Raw genomic sequence first — 15,890 nt, 5'->3', positions numbered from 1 at the left:
AAAACAAGAATTGTTTCTGATTGAAAACTATGATAAAGAGAAAGAATTATACCTGCAATTTTTTTTTTTACTATCTCTTTTATTTCCAAAGTCACCTTAGAGAAAAACAGCAAATATGGTATCAAGCAACCCAGTAACAAAATATAATTTCTTACTGGCATGGATTTGTCAATACTCAGAACATAAATTTGTAGTAAAATGACCTTGCACCGCATCTGCACTACAGTTAATTATATAGGAAAATGCACTTAAATAGTTGGAAATCCAACTGTGAATGTTGCCACAATTACACACTTGTTATGTGCAACAAAACATCTAAACATCTATGTTTTAGAGAGAAGAAGAAAGTGAAAGTGTATTTTATGTAAAAGTATCCATACTATTTCACATCAAAACAGACCAGTTTACATTGCAGTGTAAATTTGCAGTATCAAGAGATGCAGTAAAACAGCCATTCTGAATTATTTTTCATTAATTATACTTCACAGAAGTCCACATTTAAAGAGGTATTTCTGCATATGTTTTCAGCATACAGATGTGTCACACAATGAGTTGCTATGATTTCAACTGTTCCTTCAAACTGTCAGTTTAAAAAATACAGACAAAGAATAATATTAAAACACTATTATAAAGAAGACATAAAATTATTATTCATATTCACGATGTGAATCATTGGTAGAGATGAAAATTGTCTTGCATTCCTAGCTACCCTTTTGAAGGTATTAATTCAAATGTATGTGTATTTCCATTGAAATACTTCTACTGCTTTACAAATAGACATGCATGGCAACTACCGAAGTGTCTTAGGAAACTGTAATCTAGCATTTAGAGGCATCTTCAAACAATAGGTATAGGTAAGTTCTTAGTTACAATTTGAGCCTAGCTTATATTTAAATTTCCTTTTGAAATAAATTAATCTTCTGAGCATAATGATTTACCTAAAACACAGTAGAAAACAATGGTAAACCTGTTTTATTTCACACACATATGGAAAATACAATCTGATCAGCACAAAATCAAGTGATTCTTGTGTCAAGTCCATAATTCTGCTCAAATAAGAGAGCAAGTTTCAACTGTCCCTTTACTAGTTAAGACACTCAGTTTCATAATTAGCCTCACAGGGAAAGATGGGTAGTTTTGTTCTAGACCAAAAGTGTTCAGATTCAGATTTCTGAGACCTAATTTTGTCTTTGCTTGATGAACAACAAAACATATTTATTTATGAGGAGAGGCTGAGGAATCTGGGGCTGTTTAGCCTGGGGAAAAGGAGGGTGAGGGGAGACCATATCACTCTCTTCCAGTATCTGAAGGGTGCTTACAGTGAGAGCATGGCAAGTCTCTTCTCACTGTTGACAAGTGACAGGACTAGGGGAAATGGCCTCAAGTTGCGCCAAAGTAAGTTTAGGTTGGATGTAAGGAAACACTTAGGAAACACCGAAAGGGTAGTTAAGTACTGGAATAGGCTCCCCAGGGAGGTGGTTGAATCGCCATCCCTGGATGTGTTTAAGAGCTGCTTGGATATGGTGCTCAGAGATATGATTTAGCAGAGGGTTATTAGAGTTTGGGTACTATGGTTAGGCTGTGGTTGGACTTGATGATCATTGCGGTCTTTTCCAACCTGAGTAATTCTATGATTCCATGATTCTATATTGAAAATACTCACAGTGAGGAGATATATACTTTAACTACCCATGATTCCACATGGATTACAGTAAAGAAAGAAAAATGCCATTAGCGTTTAATTCTGAATGGCTTTTTGTACCACTTGACAACAGTGAGTTAGAAAGTGTAAACATTACATACATTTTACATTTTTTTTCAGTTAAATATTATAGATTTAGACAGCTTTAAGTGCCCTGAAGTAGTTCAATAATATATATATATATAAACAATATTTTATGCACAAACCAAAATGCTTTTATTTCTGTGTTTCACATCATACTTTTGCACTTAATATAAGAAAATATTTCATATATCACTTACTTTTTTGTCTTCATTATATTTATGGAATATTTCTTGTGCTCTTTCTTCACCACCATCCGTAAACAACATTATAATCTTATTGCAGTTAGCTCTAGAAACACTGTGCTGTAGGAATACAAACAGAAGCTTATATTTTATTTCAGGCTATAAAGAATAACAATTGTTCTATTTGATGGCTTTCAAATCAAAATGTTTATTACTTTAACATAGAAGGAAGAATTCCTGCACTCTGGGAGCAATGAAAATACTTGTGAAGACTTCCAGTATTTTAATCATTACCTCCTTCCAGAAAAACAAACAAACAAACAACAAAAAAGCCCTTTTTTCATTCTATGACAGTTAAGTCTAACAGTTTTAAGATCTGTTCAGAGGAATTAGGACCACCAGCAAACTTTGACATCATCTCCACAGCATAGCTCTACAGATACTCTGCATCATTACAGTTATCTGAGATTCGGACAGTGACAGCCTCTGGACATTTTTCATTTTCTCTTTTCCATCCTTACTGTCATTTTGGAAATTTGGAAACAATGAAACAATAGCCTTCTGATGAATTACTGAATATGAAGTGAATTACTAAATATGAATTACTGAGTATGCACTTGGAAAAAAAAAAAAAAAAAAAAAAAGCTTTTTTTTTTTTTTCTTTTTTCTTTTTTCTGTTAGACTCCTGCTCAAAGTCTCTTTGTTATTTTTTGAGAAGGAGCCCGGAACAAAGAGAACTGAGGAGAAGCCCTCTTGACTCCTAATTCAGCAGTCAGAGTAACTAGGAAAGCCACTGAGAAACACAGTATACCGTGCAAAGAAATAAAACTGGAGTTCCAAAGCCAAAACAATAGAGAAATGAATAGGAATTTTGGCTCCTTACAAAAGGAGCCACAGGCTTCTCTGCTGGAATTCATCACAGCTCCTTATTGCCTGAGAAGTTCTATCTAGTCTAAATAATATTTTCTTAAGTTGTACAGCCAGCATTCCTTGTACTCCACGTTGCATACAAGAGATCCTAGCCAGGCATGTCCTAGTACTTCTGAGTAGCTGCATGAGACGGAGTAAAACATTAGAAATTCTGTGGAATAAAACAAACATCACCCTCTATAAGCTACATTTTGCTATATTATTTCACTATACACTCAGAAGGAGAAATAGTAGGGTGATCTTTCCACAAAACCAAAACCTCCTTTGCTTTAGTCTTTGTAAATAGAATAAATAACTAACTTTCACCTGGCTAGCCAGATGAGATGATCCCATTCCCCTTTGTTGCTCTCTGATATGATTCACTGCAAACAAACGCTCATGCATTGGTCAATTATGCTCAGTATTGCAGATCCAGAGTTCCACGAGTATATTAAAAATCAAAACATTATTTGCAGTCACTATAGTGATAGATGTATAATTTTGCACCAAAAATGTTCTGTATTGGTAGGCCAGTGTCTGGGGAATAAGTACTTATTTAATCAACAAACAAACAAACAAATAACAACAAAAAACAAACCTGATTTTCCTACATGCAGTAAGAAATAAAAAAATCCCTTGAAATCAATACATTCCCTTCAGTCTCACCAGTACACTCTTGTACATTTGGAATTAAATAACTTATGACCCTTTTTTACTTGTGAAATATAACTTATAAGATACTTCTTTGGGTTGCAATATTCTTTATATTAAAAAAAAAAAAAAAGTAATATAAGTAGAATGGATACTTCATAAATGAAGAAACTCACGTACGCTTACAGTGATTTAATACAAAATCTTAAACCCTGTTTCCAAGAATAAACCTCAAAAGAAAACAAGTTAGAACCAAGACTAAGCACTTGGTTTTAGCTCTCTCTTTTTCTTGATGAAAGCCATCTCAAATTCCTTCAAAAACATAAGCAAGACATTATCTGCTTTATACTGTAATTAAATTTTGTGTTTTTTCTTCTAATGAATTTCATATCCTTAAAATTAATTCATTAAGTGTCAGGCTGGAATTAAACTTTGTGAAATGACACTTTAGGAATAAATTATCATTATGAACTTCATACCACCTAGAAAGATAATGTAAAGCAAGGCAAAAATCATCTGCCTGAATCAAGAAGAGATGAATACAAGACAAATCATAGTTACTATGAACTATAGTTCATATCCTGTGATATAAAGAAAAAAACTCTTGAATTGCTGAAGCTAAAACATTATTTTCTAAGAAGCAATCAGTTTATGTAATAATAAATATTAATAATTTAAAAAACTCAGAAATTATGTAATGATGTTTACTAATATTAAGTTGAATTAGCGTGTTAAAAAAAAACACATGAAGTATTCATTTTAATCTAGCAGTACATTTCAGAACACAATTTTTTCAGAACACTAGAAAAATATTACTTCGTTATGAAGGAAAACTTTTCAAAGTAACTTTCATCAAAAAACATTGCACCAAAATTGCTACAAAAGTGTAAGTTGCTTAAATTATTCAGTTTCCACTGGCCTTTAAGCAGTTGGACTACATGAAATCATAAATATAATAGGAAATTATCCCTAAGCATATTTTTTATTACTGGTGTAAGCCTGTATTATATTCACCCACTAAACCACCTTGCCATTAGTCTGGCATTGACGCCGTCAGCAGACTTTTACTCTCCCTGCCAAATGGATTTGTCAATAGCTAGAAAGAATGACTGTATTTCTATTACCTAGTGTAACCTTTTAATTTCCCTTGATATAACCATCCACAATATTCAGGCATAATATAGAGGCTTACAGAGATTCTGTGAGACTAATTACACCTCTGTCTCCCGTAAGCAGACACAGTCCCACTACAAAACTAATCCTTAATTATTTTTTTTTTTAAGTAATTTTTAATCTTAAAACAAGTCCACTTTGAATCTTCCCCTGTGTTCAAGTCTGAACACAAAGTACTTACATACAGAAAGTTAATAAAATATAAATGCTGTCAGAAACCAGATGTGTTTGGCAAAATTTCTCAAGTCTTTCTGGTTCCTTCTGCATGAGGTGGTAATGGATGGAAACAAAGAAGCAATGTTATTAAGGCTGGGCTGATAAAGTCTAACAACTGTTTAAATCCTTCAGGCAGATTTATGCTCCTATCAGCAGACAGCACACAATCATTTTTTGGCCTAATCAAAACTGATCTGCTGAGTAAATGCTGTTGGAAACATTGTATTTTCCTTTTCTCTATCAAAATTTCATGAGGTCAGAAAATTTTCAACTAGTTCTACCCCAGGCCACAAATACGATGTCAGAAATGCTCCCCTAAGTGCAAAATCTGCTAGATAAGGAGGATAAAATAAGTAAGGGTGTCTCCACTGAGAGATATCATAGGGTAAAAAACATCTTTTAGCAAGAATACATTTCATGTTTATGAGTGAGTGAGGGAGCAGCTGAAGGAACTGGGAATGCTTAGTCTGGAGAAGAAGCAGCGCAGAGATGTATAGCTCTCTACATCTACCTGAAAGGAGGCAGTGCTGTCACAGGCTTCTTGTACCAGAAAACTTGCTAAAGTATGAGACATAATGGCCTCAAGATATGCCAGGGTTGGTTCAGGTCAAATGTTAGGAAGAATTTATTCTCACAGAGTTTGATGAGACATTGGAACATATTGCTCAGGGAGGTGGTGGGATCACTGTCCCTGGCTGTTCAAGAAACACGGAGATATGGTACATGGGGCATGGTTTAGTAGGCAGTATTGGCTGTAGGTGGACAGCTGGACTAGATGATCTCAGACGCCTTTTCTAACATTGGTGATTCTATGATTCTAGGATTCTATGAAATATTTTTTAAAACAAAAAGCTATGAAAAATGAACAACAACGTTTGTGGTTAATAGGAAACATTACTACTCAGAAAGCCAGAGCTTGCATGAAAACTAGGACATAAAATGAGATTAAAACATGAAGACAAGGCACTTGATTTTTGAGGAAATTGCTTATTTTGCCCATTAAGTAGAGAAATATATAATATAATTAGCTAAAAGTCATCTGCTCTTTCTGTCCTGCTCAAGCTAAGGTCATTAAATCATGAAACATAATAAACATATAGAACTGCACATATGAATAAAGTAAAAACAGTACTAGCAAATTGAATACTGAACCTATTCTCAAACATTAGCAGTGTGTCAAGATGTGGAAGTTCAACAAAGAAAACAACTGTTCACACAACTGTTTAAATGGATTAATAGCAATAGGATGAGGGGGAATGGTTTTAAACTAAGAAAGGGGAGTTTTATATGAGATATGAGGAGGAAGTTTTTCACACATATGGTGGTGATGCACTGAAACAGGTTGCCCATGGAGGCTGTGGATGCCCCATCCCTGGAGGTATAAAAAGCCAGGCTGGATGCGGTTCTGGGCAGCCTGGACTTGGCAGGGGGGTTGAAAAAAGATGACCACTGAGGTCCTTTTCAACCCAGGCCTTTATAGGATTCTATGAAAATACATATTGTTGGGATCATTTCACTTGCTAAAATGAAGGTATCATGCTAATTATCTGTTACAATACAGGAGCATGCAAACACCTTCTGAACATTCAAGTTCTACTAATTCACTTTCAGCAATGAGAGATGACTTTAATACTTACATTCAGCAGCTGTTCAAAAGCATAGCTAAAGCCTTTTTTGTAATCAGTAATTCCTTTAGCAGAGATTTTATCCACAGCTTCCTTCAGCTTCTTCTTGTTCCTCACATTAGCTTGGACAAGATGATTAAAGCAGCTGACATTCTGAGCATTGTTATTAAACTGTGAAATAAACAGATAGTATTAAAGACAAAAATATACAGTACATTTAATTTTCTTTTCTAGAAAGTAGTAAATAAATGTTAATGTCTGTCTGGTCCAAGATATGAAACATTTGACACCTGGATATTAATTTCCACTATAGTGTGAATGTCTGTCAGTGTTTGGTTATTTCAATATTGGGTAATAAATACAATAAAGTCATTTGGTGCTTCATTCTTTGTTGCAACACAATAATTTCTACAATAAGAAAATGAAAAAAAAAAAAACAACATTTTTTGCTTTAAGCTTATGTAATCACTGAAAATTATGGTTGAATTAGTGAGCAATTTCTATATTGTATGTGTTAATTCATGGCTAACCTGCTTAAAAATGAAACTTGCAGGTCATAATAAATTAAAACAGATAACTTGTAGAAAATGGAACACACACTTGGGAGAAAGGAATAATGAGAGTACAGCTATGAAAAGGAGAACATTGTTAAGAACAATGTAAATCTGTGTATTAAGAAAACAAATATTTAAGCTCTATTAGCAATGAGTACAAAAAAAAACCCTACTTCCTGACAAATTCTGTCATCGATAAGAGTTCATGATTTTAATTAAAAGCATACAGACAAAACTTTTTACGTGCAAAATTCTGTCTGCACAAGTATAAGTGAGTTTATGGTCTCTGTATAAAAGTACATACACACACACATATATATACATAAATATATACCTCAGCCAAGACAGAGAAATGTAGAAATATGTTTAACCTGTTAGCTATCTGTGGTGAAAACTTAGTGAAAACACGTAAAATAACTATAAAATCAAGTGGATTTTTAGGTTTAAATCTCAACATTGTTAGGTAATTTGGTGGGACTGCCTAGAAAATAAGGCAAATAAGGTCATGGGTTTCAATAACTGCTCAGGCTAGAACTCTTTTAGGATTTTGCACTAAATTATACACAACAAAAAGACAATTAAAATTAATATTTGTAATTATGACTTACAAATTTCTGATTTCTGATTTACAAATTCAATTGTACTATAGAAAAAAATAAACACAATTTTATTCTGCTTTTTGCTTAAAAAGTAGGTAGCAAATATTACTTTCAAAGCAGGCAACAGAGATTAATAATGAAAGATATGAAACTAAATAAAAGGGCTTCTGTAACAGAAAAGCACTAAGAACTCTATATGTATGGAAATCATTCCTTATTCACTATGCAGTTGTATGTCAGGAAATAGAAACATTTGTATGTAAAAAAAAAGCAGAGAGGAAGCAAGACAGCCTAATCACTGAAACAGAACAGCACAGAGGTATCAGGGATTTAATTTCCATAGCACAGTGACTATAAATACAGCATCATGTATCTAAATAATATCCATTAATAGAATTATGAAAACAGGATGTAGTTAAGAATATCAAAATCATTTCCAGTACTCCCACTGTCACCATGTATACTTCATCTTTAAAATAAATGAACACATGGAACTGAATTACACAGAATCAAATTTTCAGTTTGAATATTCCTTTAAACTATCCCACATTTCCCAGAAAAGAAAGATTTTGGTAAGGACTGACTCTCTACATCTATTAAAGCATAATACTCCCAACTAGACTCTAAAAGTTTTATTTGAGTGATTTTAAAGCCTTTATAATTTATAACACTTTTCCTTAAGACTCAGACAAGTTATGACCGCTCATTTGTCTATTTCCCCTCAGTATCTTGATGTGGTCATACTCACACACTGTGTTTAAGCAGCACATTTAGCCTGTACAACAAAACCACCAAATGATCACGCAACTGTAATCAATTCACTCTGACGCAAAACACTGACATGCTCAATTGTTTTTCTTACAGAAGTAACCAATAAATCACCCTGTGATCATTAGACACACTAGCCACGAGGCAGTGAAAACATAGTTCTGTGTCTTGATCCCATTTTATAAACATGGCAGGGAAAAAAAGATGCAATTTTAAAAGTGTGAATTGGGATTACAGTAGAATCATGGGAAGAATAAAAATGCTGTCTGACAAGTACCTTTGGTCTACAAAAGCCTTTCCTCTGAACAGGAAATTTGAAAACATCTCCATCAGTAACATTTGATGCAAATTATTCATTGAGCTAATTTCTGTGGTTACAGGAGTTTCATTGAAGGGTTAGTGATAAATGAAATTTTCTCCCCGAAATGCCACTAACATTAAATTCAAAAACTGTTCCCTACCAGTCCTGCAAATGTTTCCAAGGCAAGTATTTCTATGAAGGTCAGATATCTAACATATGAATTGGTACTTACAGATATAAAAATGCCATTTCAAAAATTGACAGGAATTCAGGATCAATAACTTGTAACAATTAACAAGTAACCTCTACTGTACTTCCATGTGATTTAAACCACAGGAAAAAAAAAAAAAAAAAAAAAAAAGGGCCAAAGTCAACATAGATGCATCTACAAACAGACAAATCTGTTCTTCTGTCTTTCAGGTCAGGACTGAGGGAATCAAAGTCTCCTGTTCCAGGGCAACAAAACCCAGGTTTGTTACTCAGTCAATAAAAGAGTTAGAGAAATTAATCTAGTTGGCCTCAAATGGTCACAACAGTTTTTGGCCATGTAATGGGAAACTAGAAAACTTGAAAGATAAATTAATCAGTTCAATTTGACGTGAAAATCTGGATAAGATTTGCATTTAACATGTCTTAAACTTTGTATTTCTGGAGGATTTCAGAAATGGAAATACTAATCTAACAGTCCTACAGCTTTACTTTCATCCTTCCAAAAATCCAAAGACTAATTTCCAAAACCAATGAAAACTATAAAGTGAAAATTATGGAGAAAAATATGTAAGAATAGGAGACCTTTACCATCTGTTGGGCAGTCTTAGTAAGCTAGAGAATCACCAAGGTGGGAAAAGACCTCTGAGATCATCTAGTCCAACAGTACATCCACCACCAGTATCACCCACTAAACCATGTCCCTAAATACCATGTCTATGTATTTCTTGTACACCTCCAGGGATGGTGACTCCACCACCTCCCTGGGCAGGTAGTTCCAACACCTCACAACTTCTGAGAATGATCTTTTCCTAATATATAAAATATATATAATATATTATACTCTTCCTAATATTTAATAAATATATATATATACCAGTCTGGATGTAGCTCTGGGCAACCTGGTCAAGTGGTTGGCAGCCCTGCACATAGAAGGGGGTAGAAACTATATGATTGCTATGGTCCTTTCAACCCAGCCCATTCTATGATTCTATAATTCTATGATTAATATCCAACCTGCACCTCCTCTGGTGCAACTTGAGGCCATTCCCTCTCATCCTATAGCTAGCTACCCAGGAGAAGAGGTCAACATCCACCTGGCCACAACTTCCTTTCAGGCAGTTGAATATGTTGAAACAGCATTTTGTAGTTGAGGTTTTGTTCAGTCCAATGGTGTTATTGTGTTGTTTGTATCTGCTGTTAGTTTTCATAGAGCTAATAGGAGGAATTACTTTCAGATCTACTTTTGCAGTATATTGGGATATTTGTCTTAATTATAAATTTGTTGTTATTTTTTCTGAGGTCCAATAATATTTTTTTCAACTGTATCTACTATCTTCATACACATATGTAAATTGATATATAAATAAACATGTTCAAGTATATGACGTGGTCATCAAAGCAAGTTTTATCAGCAGCAATCTGGACAAGACACTTATCCACTGAGGAACGCCACAGTTCTCAGCAGACATTGCATTAATTTACATGAACACAAACCCCAGAAAAAGAAATTGAGGAAAGTGGTGAAATCACTGAAATCAATTTGAAAAACAGAAAAAAGTTTTTTAAATCACCTCAATTTTGGAAAATACAAATCTCTGGTAATAATTTAACAAAAAAAGCACTGAACGTTTTGCACAGGTTTTAGTCACTAGGTGGCACTGCAACAAAAACATTTGAACTGATCTTACAAACATTTCCTTGAAACACAAAATATTATACTTCTGGTGGAGTTCATTAGTGCCTTCTCTGAACTGCATACATTTCTCGTTGACATTAATAAACATACTTTTGTGTGATGAGTAAAGAGGAAATATTATAATCCAGAAATATCTACGTGCTTGAAGGCAGTTTTCACGTGCTGAAACCGGAGATCACAGCTCCAAGAGACTGGATTTTTCATTTCCAACAAGAATCATAATTTCCAATGGCTTTAAAAACCAGGTTTGCAGTACACATAATGGAAGAACTACAAAAGCTAACATTTCTCAACCAAGCTCCTTTTTGCATCTCTAAATGCTGTAGAAATGAAAACCTCCTTATTGAACAATAAATAAGAAATCCAAGTAAAAATTCAGATTGTTTCAACCATTCTTACCTGCTAACTCCCTAAAAATATCCTGTGTTTATCCCAATTAATTTATTTCTTATCTAATACATTTTTTTAAGATTTTTTTTTCAGAATGTTTTAAAGTAACATTTCTAAGCTGAAAAAAAAACAACCCCAACAACCTAAGAAACAAAGAGAAACTCTCCATATCCCAACATTAAATGAGAAACTGCCTTAGATTGCTTAGAAAATTCCATATTCCAAAACATTTAGAAATGTTTCTTTTACATAAAATCAGATAAAACTTGGACAAAGCAGTGATTTCTATGTTTAAACTTCCTACAGAGACCAAGCTTAATCGTTTAAAACAAGAAGACCATGATAATTGAATAAATCAGAAATATCACTCTGGGAATACAGAAAAATCAGAAATATATAGTGAGCTCACTGAAGGCCTAATCAGATATGCTGCTGCTGGTTTTCAGCCTGCCAAGGTTTGTTGCTATGCTACTTTTACCTCCTATCTAAATCAGCTTGGTGACCCAGTTGTAACTGTACATATTAAATAAGTAACATTGAAATAGATATGATTTTATCAGGCTTTCCTCTTGTAAAAAATTCCAGCTTTGCTGCTTTCCATTCCTTTCTATTATTGTTATTTATTTATTTTTCCCTGCAGCTGTAGGCCTGGTAATAGGATTTTAGGGTTAATCCCAATAATAATAGACTCTTGAATAAGGCCAGTTACAATCCATATTTCAGCACTACGATGATATATATATTTATCACACCCCTTTTAGAAAATAGTAAGAATGCCACTTGCAATGTTTTATTACCATGTAGACCTCATTGCACATAAAATTAGATGCAGTTCAAGCAACAACAATTTATAATTTGACCTAGCAAAAAATATATGATGTTAAAGTTCATATTTTGGTATAGAATAACTGTATTCTCTTATGACTTGCATTTAAATCTTTTTTTTTTTTTTTTTTAATATACATTACAACTATATAGACATTGTAAAGGAAATGTAAAAGCCTTATTCCAATGCTCAGTAGGGAATATTGTATTAAAAATATATCGCAATAGTATATTGCAAGTATATAGTGAAATAAGATCATTACTGGTGTTTATTGTCACTTTAAATGTATCACACTTCTTTTAATGGAAAAAATGGAAACTGGAAATATACAATACTGCTTCAAAAGCAATGCCTCCTATTTTATTATGTTGCCCACAACATCAGAGGCTGATGACAATAGAGGCTGAACCTTCCCACCTATATCGTTACAATTTGATGCTGTGTGACAGATGGCAGCAGAGGGGCAGTCTGACAAAATGGCATCTGACATGGAAGTGTGGTTGAAGGAAAAATGTGTCACCAAGATCCTCCATGTGAAAACAGTTGTACCTGTTTTCATCCACGCTTGTTGAGTGTTTATGGAGACCAACCAGTGAATGTGAGCAGAGAGGCAGTGGGTGATGAGTTTCAGCGGTGACAGCAACAGTGAGTCACCTCCACTAGAGCAGGTTTTTATGAATGCAGCGTGCAGGCTCTTGTTCATCACTGGTGAAAATGCATGCTGGCGGTGACTATGTTGAAAAATAGTACTTTATTGCTGAGAATTTGCTCTATCAAGTAGTGTTAATGTGCTCTGTTGTATTTTCAGTGGAAATAAATAGGAGACACTACTTCCAGAGCAACTACACATGCAACAAGCAAAAATGCATAATACCGAGTTTCTGAAAGGAATTTGAAAGATCAGAATTAGCAGCATTCAACAGCAATCTGCTAGACCATGTAATATTGCCTGAAAAAAACATCTGCAGCATAGCATGCAGTAAACATTTTTGAAAGGACCAAGTACTGGACAAAAATATGCTCTTAGTTTACTTAGTTGACCTTTCTAATCAGTGAGATTATCTGCATGTAGATAGTGCAAATCTCCCACTAAGTACAGAAGGATTTAGGCTCAGATTCCATGCTGTGAACATTACATTTGCAACTAAGAATGCCAGCTCTGCCCATTGGTCTTTCAGAAAGAACTCATTCACAGACATTCCATGATGCTTTGGTTGTGTTAGCATGTACTCTTGTTTAGTGAATATCATGTTTCTGAGTCCTACTGGAAATGTACGTAATGTAAACTTAAGCACCTGACAGAGAAATCTCACAGTTCTCAACTATGTCAGAGCTGTAGTTCTGTTCTGTAGTAACGTTCACTTCATGCCAGTGCTCCCCACATACGCTGCACGAGAATATGTACCAGGACATTTTCTAGAATGTGATTTTATGGGTATTTTATTACCTTCATTCATTCAATTTTGAATTGTTTAGAACATGCAACACCACTGACCAAAAAAAGGTCTGAATATTATCTGTAAATTTGCTGGATACATACAGTTCCCATTTTGACATCAAAAGCAAAATGGATGTTTAATTGATGAACCACATGACACAACAGTGCCAGGCACCTGCTTGGGGGAGGGCAGGACACTACAGTGTTGCCTCCTTATTCTCAAGACTTTCTCTAAACTTGCCTGCCACATCTCAGGACAGAAGTGCTCTGTCTGGCTGTGTGGGGTGCCTGGGCTTAGCAAGCAGTAAGGAGGACATGGCAGCACACTGCTGAATGGCAAGATGCTGCTGCTAAAGCTGTGAGCCAGGCTGGAAACATGTGAGTCTACAAAGTGTGAGACTTGAAAAGTCTGTGCATATTTCATTCATGTTCTGCCAAAGAGTTCCTTTACATTCACACCCAGATAGAATCTTGATATATATGAGTTGAAGTTTTCACCTTGCAAACAGAGTATATTTATAGGAAATATATTTTAAAAACAAGAGACAGCAAACAAATAGTCTCCACCTTGTCCCAAACCTTATGGACAGCCTACATTTTTCTCTTGTATCATTAACACTGTGAGTCATCTCTCTCTATCAGAATCACTAAAGCCAGTACAGCCTGGCCACATCACAACTAGCAAGGAGAGTTCTTGTTAAGGGAAGAACAAATTTAGCTACCCAGCTCCCCCTAATCATTGTCTCCTGGTTCTGATTAATCAAAAATGCACTTTTGGTCTGGTATTTGATGTCACAGTCTTTAAGTGAGACCACTACTTCACTAAAAATTAAAAAAAAAAACAACCACAAAAATGGAAGTAGAGAATAGATTTGTTAACAAGTGGAACCGAGAGCTATTACCTCATTTTATATACTGCTAATACAGTCATTTTATATACTACTAATCTATTAGAGAGCTGGCATTTATTCTGGAAATAACAGAAGCCTGTGCCACATGTTGTTAGAAGTCTGACTTCTTGACATTTGACAACTACAAGAGAAGACACTAAAAATCTGTATTAATGCCCAAAGCAATCCCACAAAGTAGGAATAAAGGTGACTTCTGTAGTCATTTGGAATTATAAGTTACAGTTTACAGTAATAAGTGTACAGTTTCCAGCAACATCTCCGCTCCTGACATCCTAAATTAGAATTTCAGCTTCTAATTTCTATTTCCTTTGGCTCTTTTTCCACTCAACTACACTTATTCTATTCCTTAACTATTACACTATACACTTAACTATTCATGAGAATTAACACCTGTGACAAATCTAAAATGAAACAGATCGTTTTAAGATTTTCACTATTCCATCACATTACACATTTTTTTCCTTCTACACACCCTCTGTATATTTTTCTTCCATAGCAAACTAAAACTGTACTTAATAATACAATAGTAAAAACATAGATGTTAACGAACAAATGGTAACACCAAAGAAAAAAAAACAAACAGAACAGTGTACTTTTTTAAGCCTCTAATCCCCTTCTTACACGTATGTTTGTTGTTTCTATGCCCTTCAGAAACACAAAGGACTTACTACAGGACATCTTAAGCAAAGGAACTAAGATGAGAAATGGGATGAATTTAGGTAACTTGGGGGTGAACAAATGTGAGATTGAAACAGGAGTAAGGAGGAAAAGCTCTGGTCATTTGTAAATAGTTTGCTTGTTCAGCCAGCCGTACCCTGTACATCATCGGTACTGACTGTCCTGTATTCTTATTAAACTTCTCTACCTCTTTTACTGAGTGGGTCTCTCATGTCTGCATGTGGCTGCATGACTGCAGTAACCAGAGTCTGGCCGGTAGTGGAGGGCCTGCACATCTGTGTTGCAGCAGCTGGAGGGACCAAAGTGAATGCTGCTGAATAAATACTGCCGAACTGTTAAGTGCATAGCGAAAAAGATAAAGTGTGCAGTAAATATTCCCTATTTACAAAGATGAAAGCTAATGTACTGATGTCACATAAGGATGATGAAGTGCCTTCCAATCAATTGGTAACTAGAGTGGGTGCCAAACAGCTATTTGGGATAAACATTTAAAACAGTAGGACAAAATGGAAAAACAAAACCACCACCACCAACAACAAATGCAGTCTTGATTTAAGGCCAAAAGGGGCAATCAAATGATCTAGTCTGACCTCCTGCACACTGGTTTTATATCCACATGTCACTAGCCCTTAGAATTCCCTTGTTTAGTCCCATAATAGACCTTAAAAAAACATGCTTAATGGTAAATGTTTGCTTAAAGTACATTTTCCAGGAACGCATTAAATATTAATACGTATAGGACATAAATCTTTTCCTTGCAATTTGTTGAGGCATATTAACAATTTACATGCCACTAAAATTTATTGGGCTTCAACTAGTGATTCTTGCACTGGCTATATGTAACAGTTATGAAAGTCAATGGATGCAAGAGTTTTCCCTGGTGACAGCAGTTCTTAGCCGCTATCAAATTAGTTATCAGCCTGTTTATTCACCAGCTTCAAAATTATCCCTCAAAAATTTAAACTGTTTTTCAGTTG

The 15,890-nt window shown here is 34.7% G+C and overlaps 1 protein-coding gene across 3 annotated transcripts in view; it reads right to left on the bottom strand.

Annotated features, from left to right (window-relative positions):
- The window catches only part of CACNA2D1 (calcium voltage-gated channel auxiliary subunit alpha2delta 1), a 335,419-nt gene that overhangs the window by 64,920 nt on the left and 254,609 nt on the right, over positions 1-15,890 (bottom strand). For all 3 annotated transcript variants that reach the window (XM_072326869.1, XM_072326871.1, XM_072326870.1), the window contains exons 11-12: positions 6,555-6,713; positions 1,984-2,088 (exon numbers count right to left, since the gene is read on the bottom strand). In XM_072326869.1, the coding sequence (XP_072182970.1) occupies positions 1,984-2,088; positions 6,555-6,713 (264 nt within the window). The remainder of the gene's footprint in view (positions 1-1,983; positions 2,089-6,554; positions 6,714-15,890) is intronic.

The sequence above is a fragment of the Excalfactoria chinensis genome, chromosome 1 (genome assembly GCF_039878825.1).
Source record: "Excalfactoria chinensis isolate bCotChi1 chromosome 1, bCotChi1.hap2, whole genome shotgun sequence".
In the NCBI taxonomy this organism is placed as follows: domain Eukaryota; kingdom Metazoa; phylum Chordata; class Aves; order Galliformes; family Phasianidae; genus Excalfactoria; species Excalfactoria chinensis.
The sequence above is the reverse complement of the archived record's forward strand: the minus strand, read 5'-3'. Positions and strand labels throughout refer to the sequence as shown.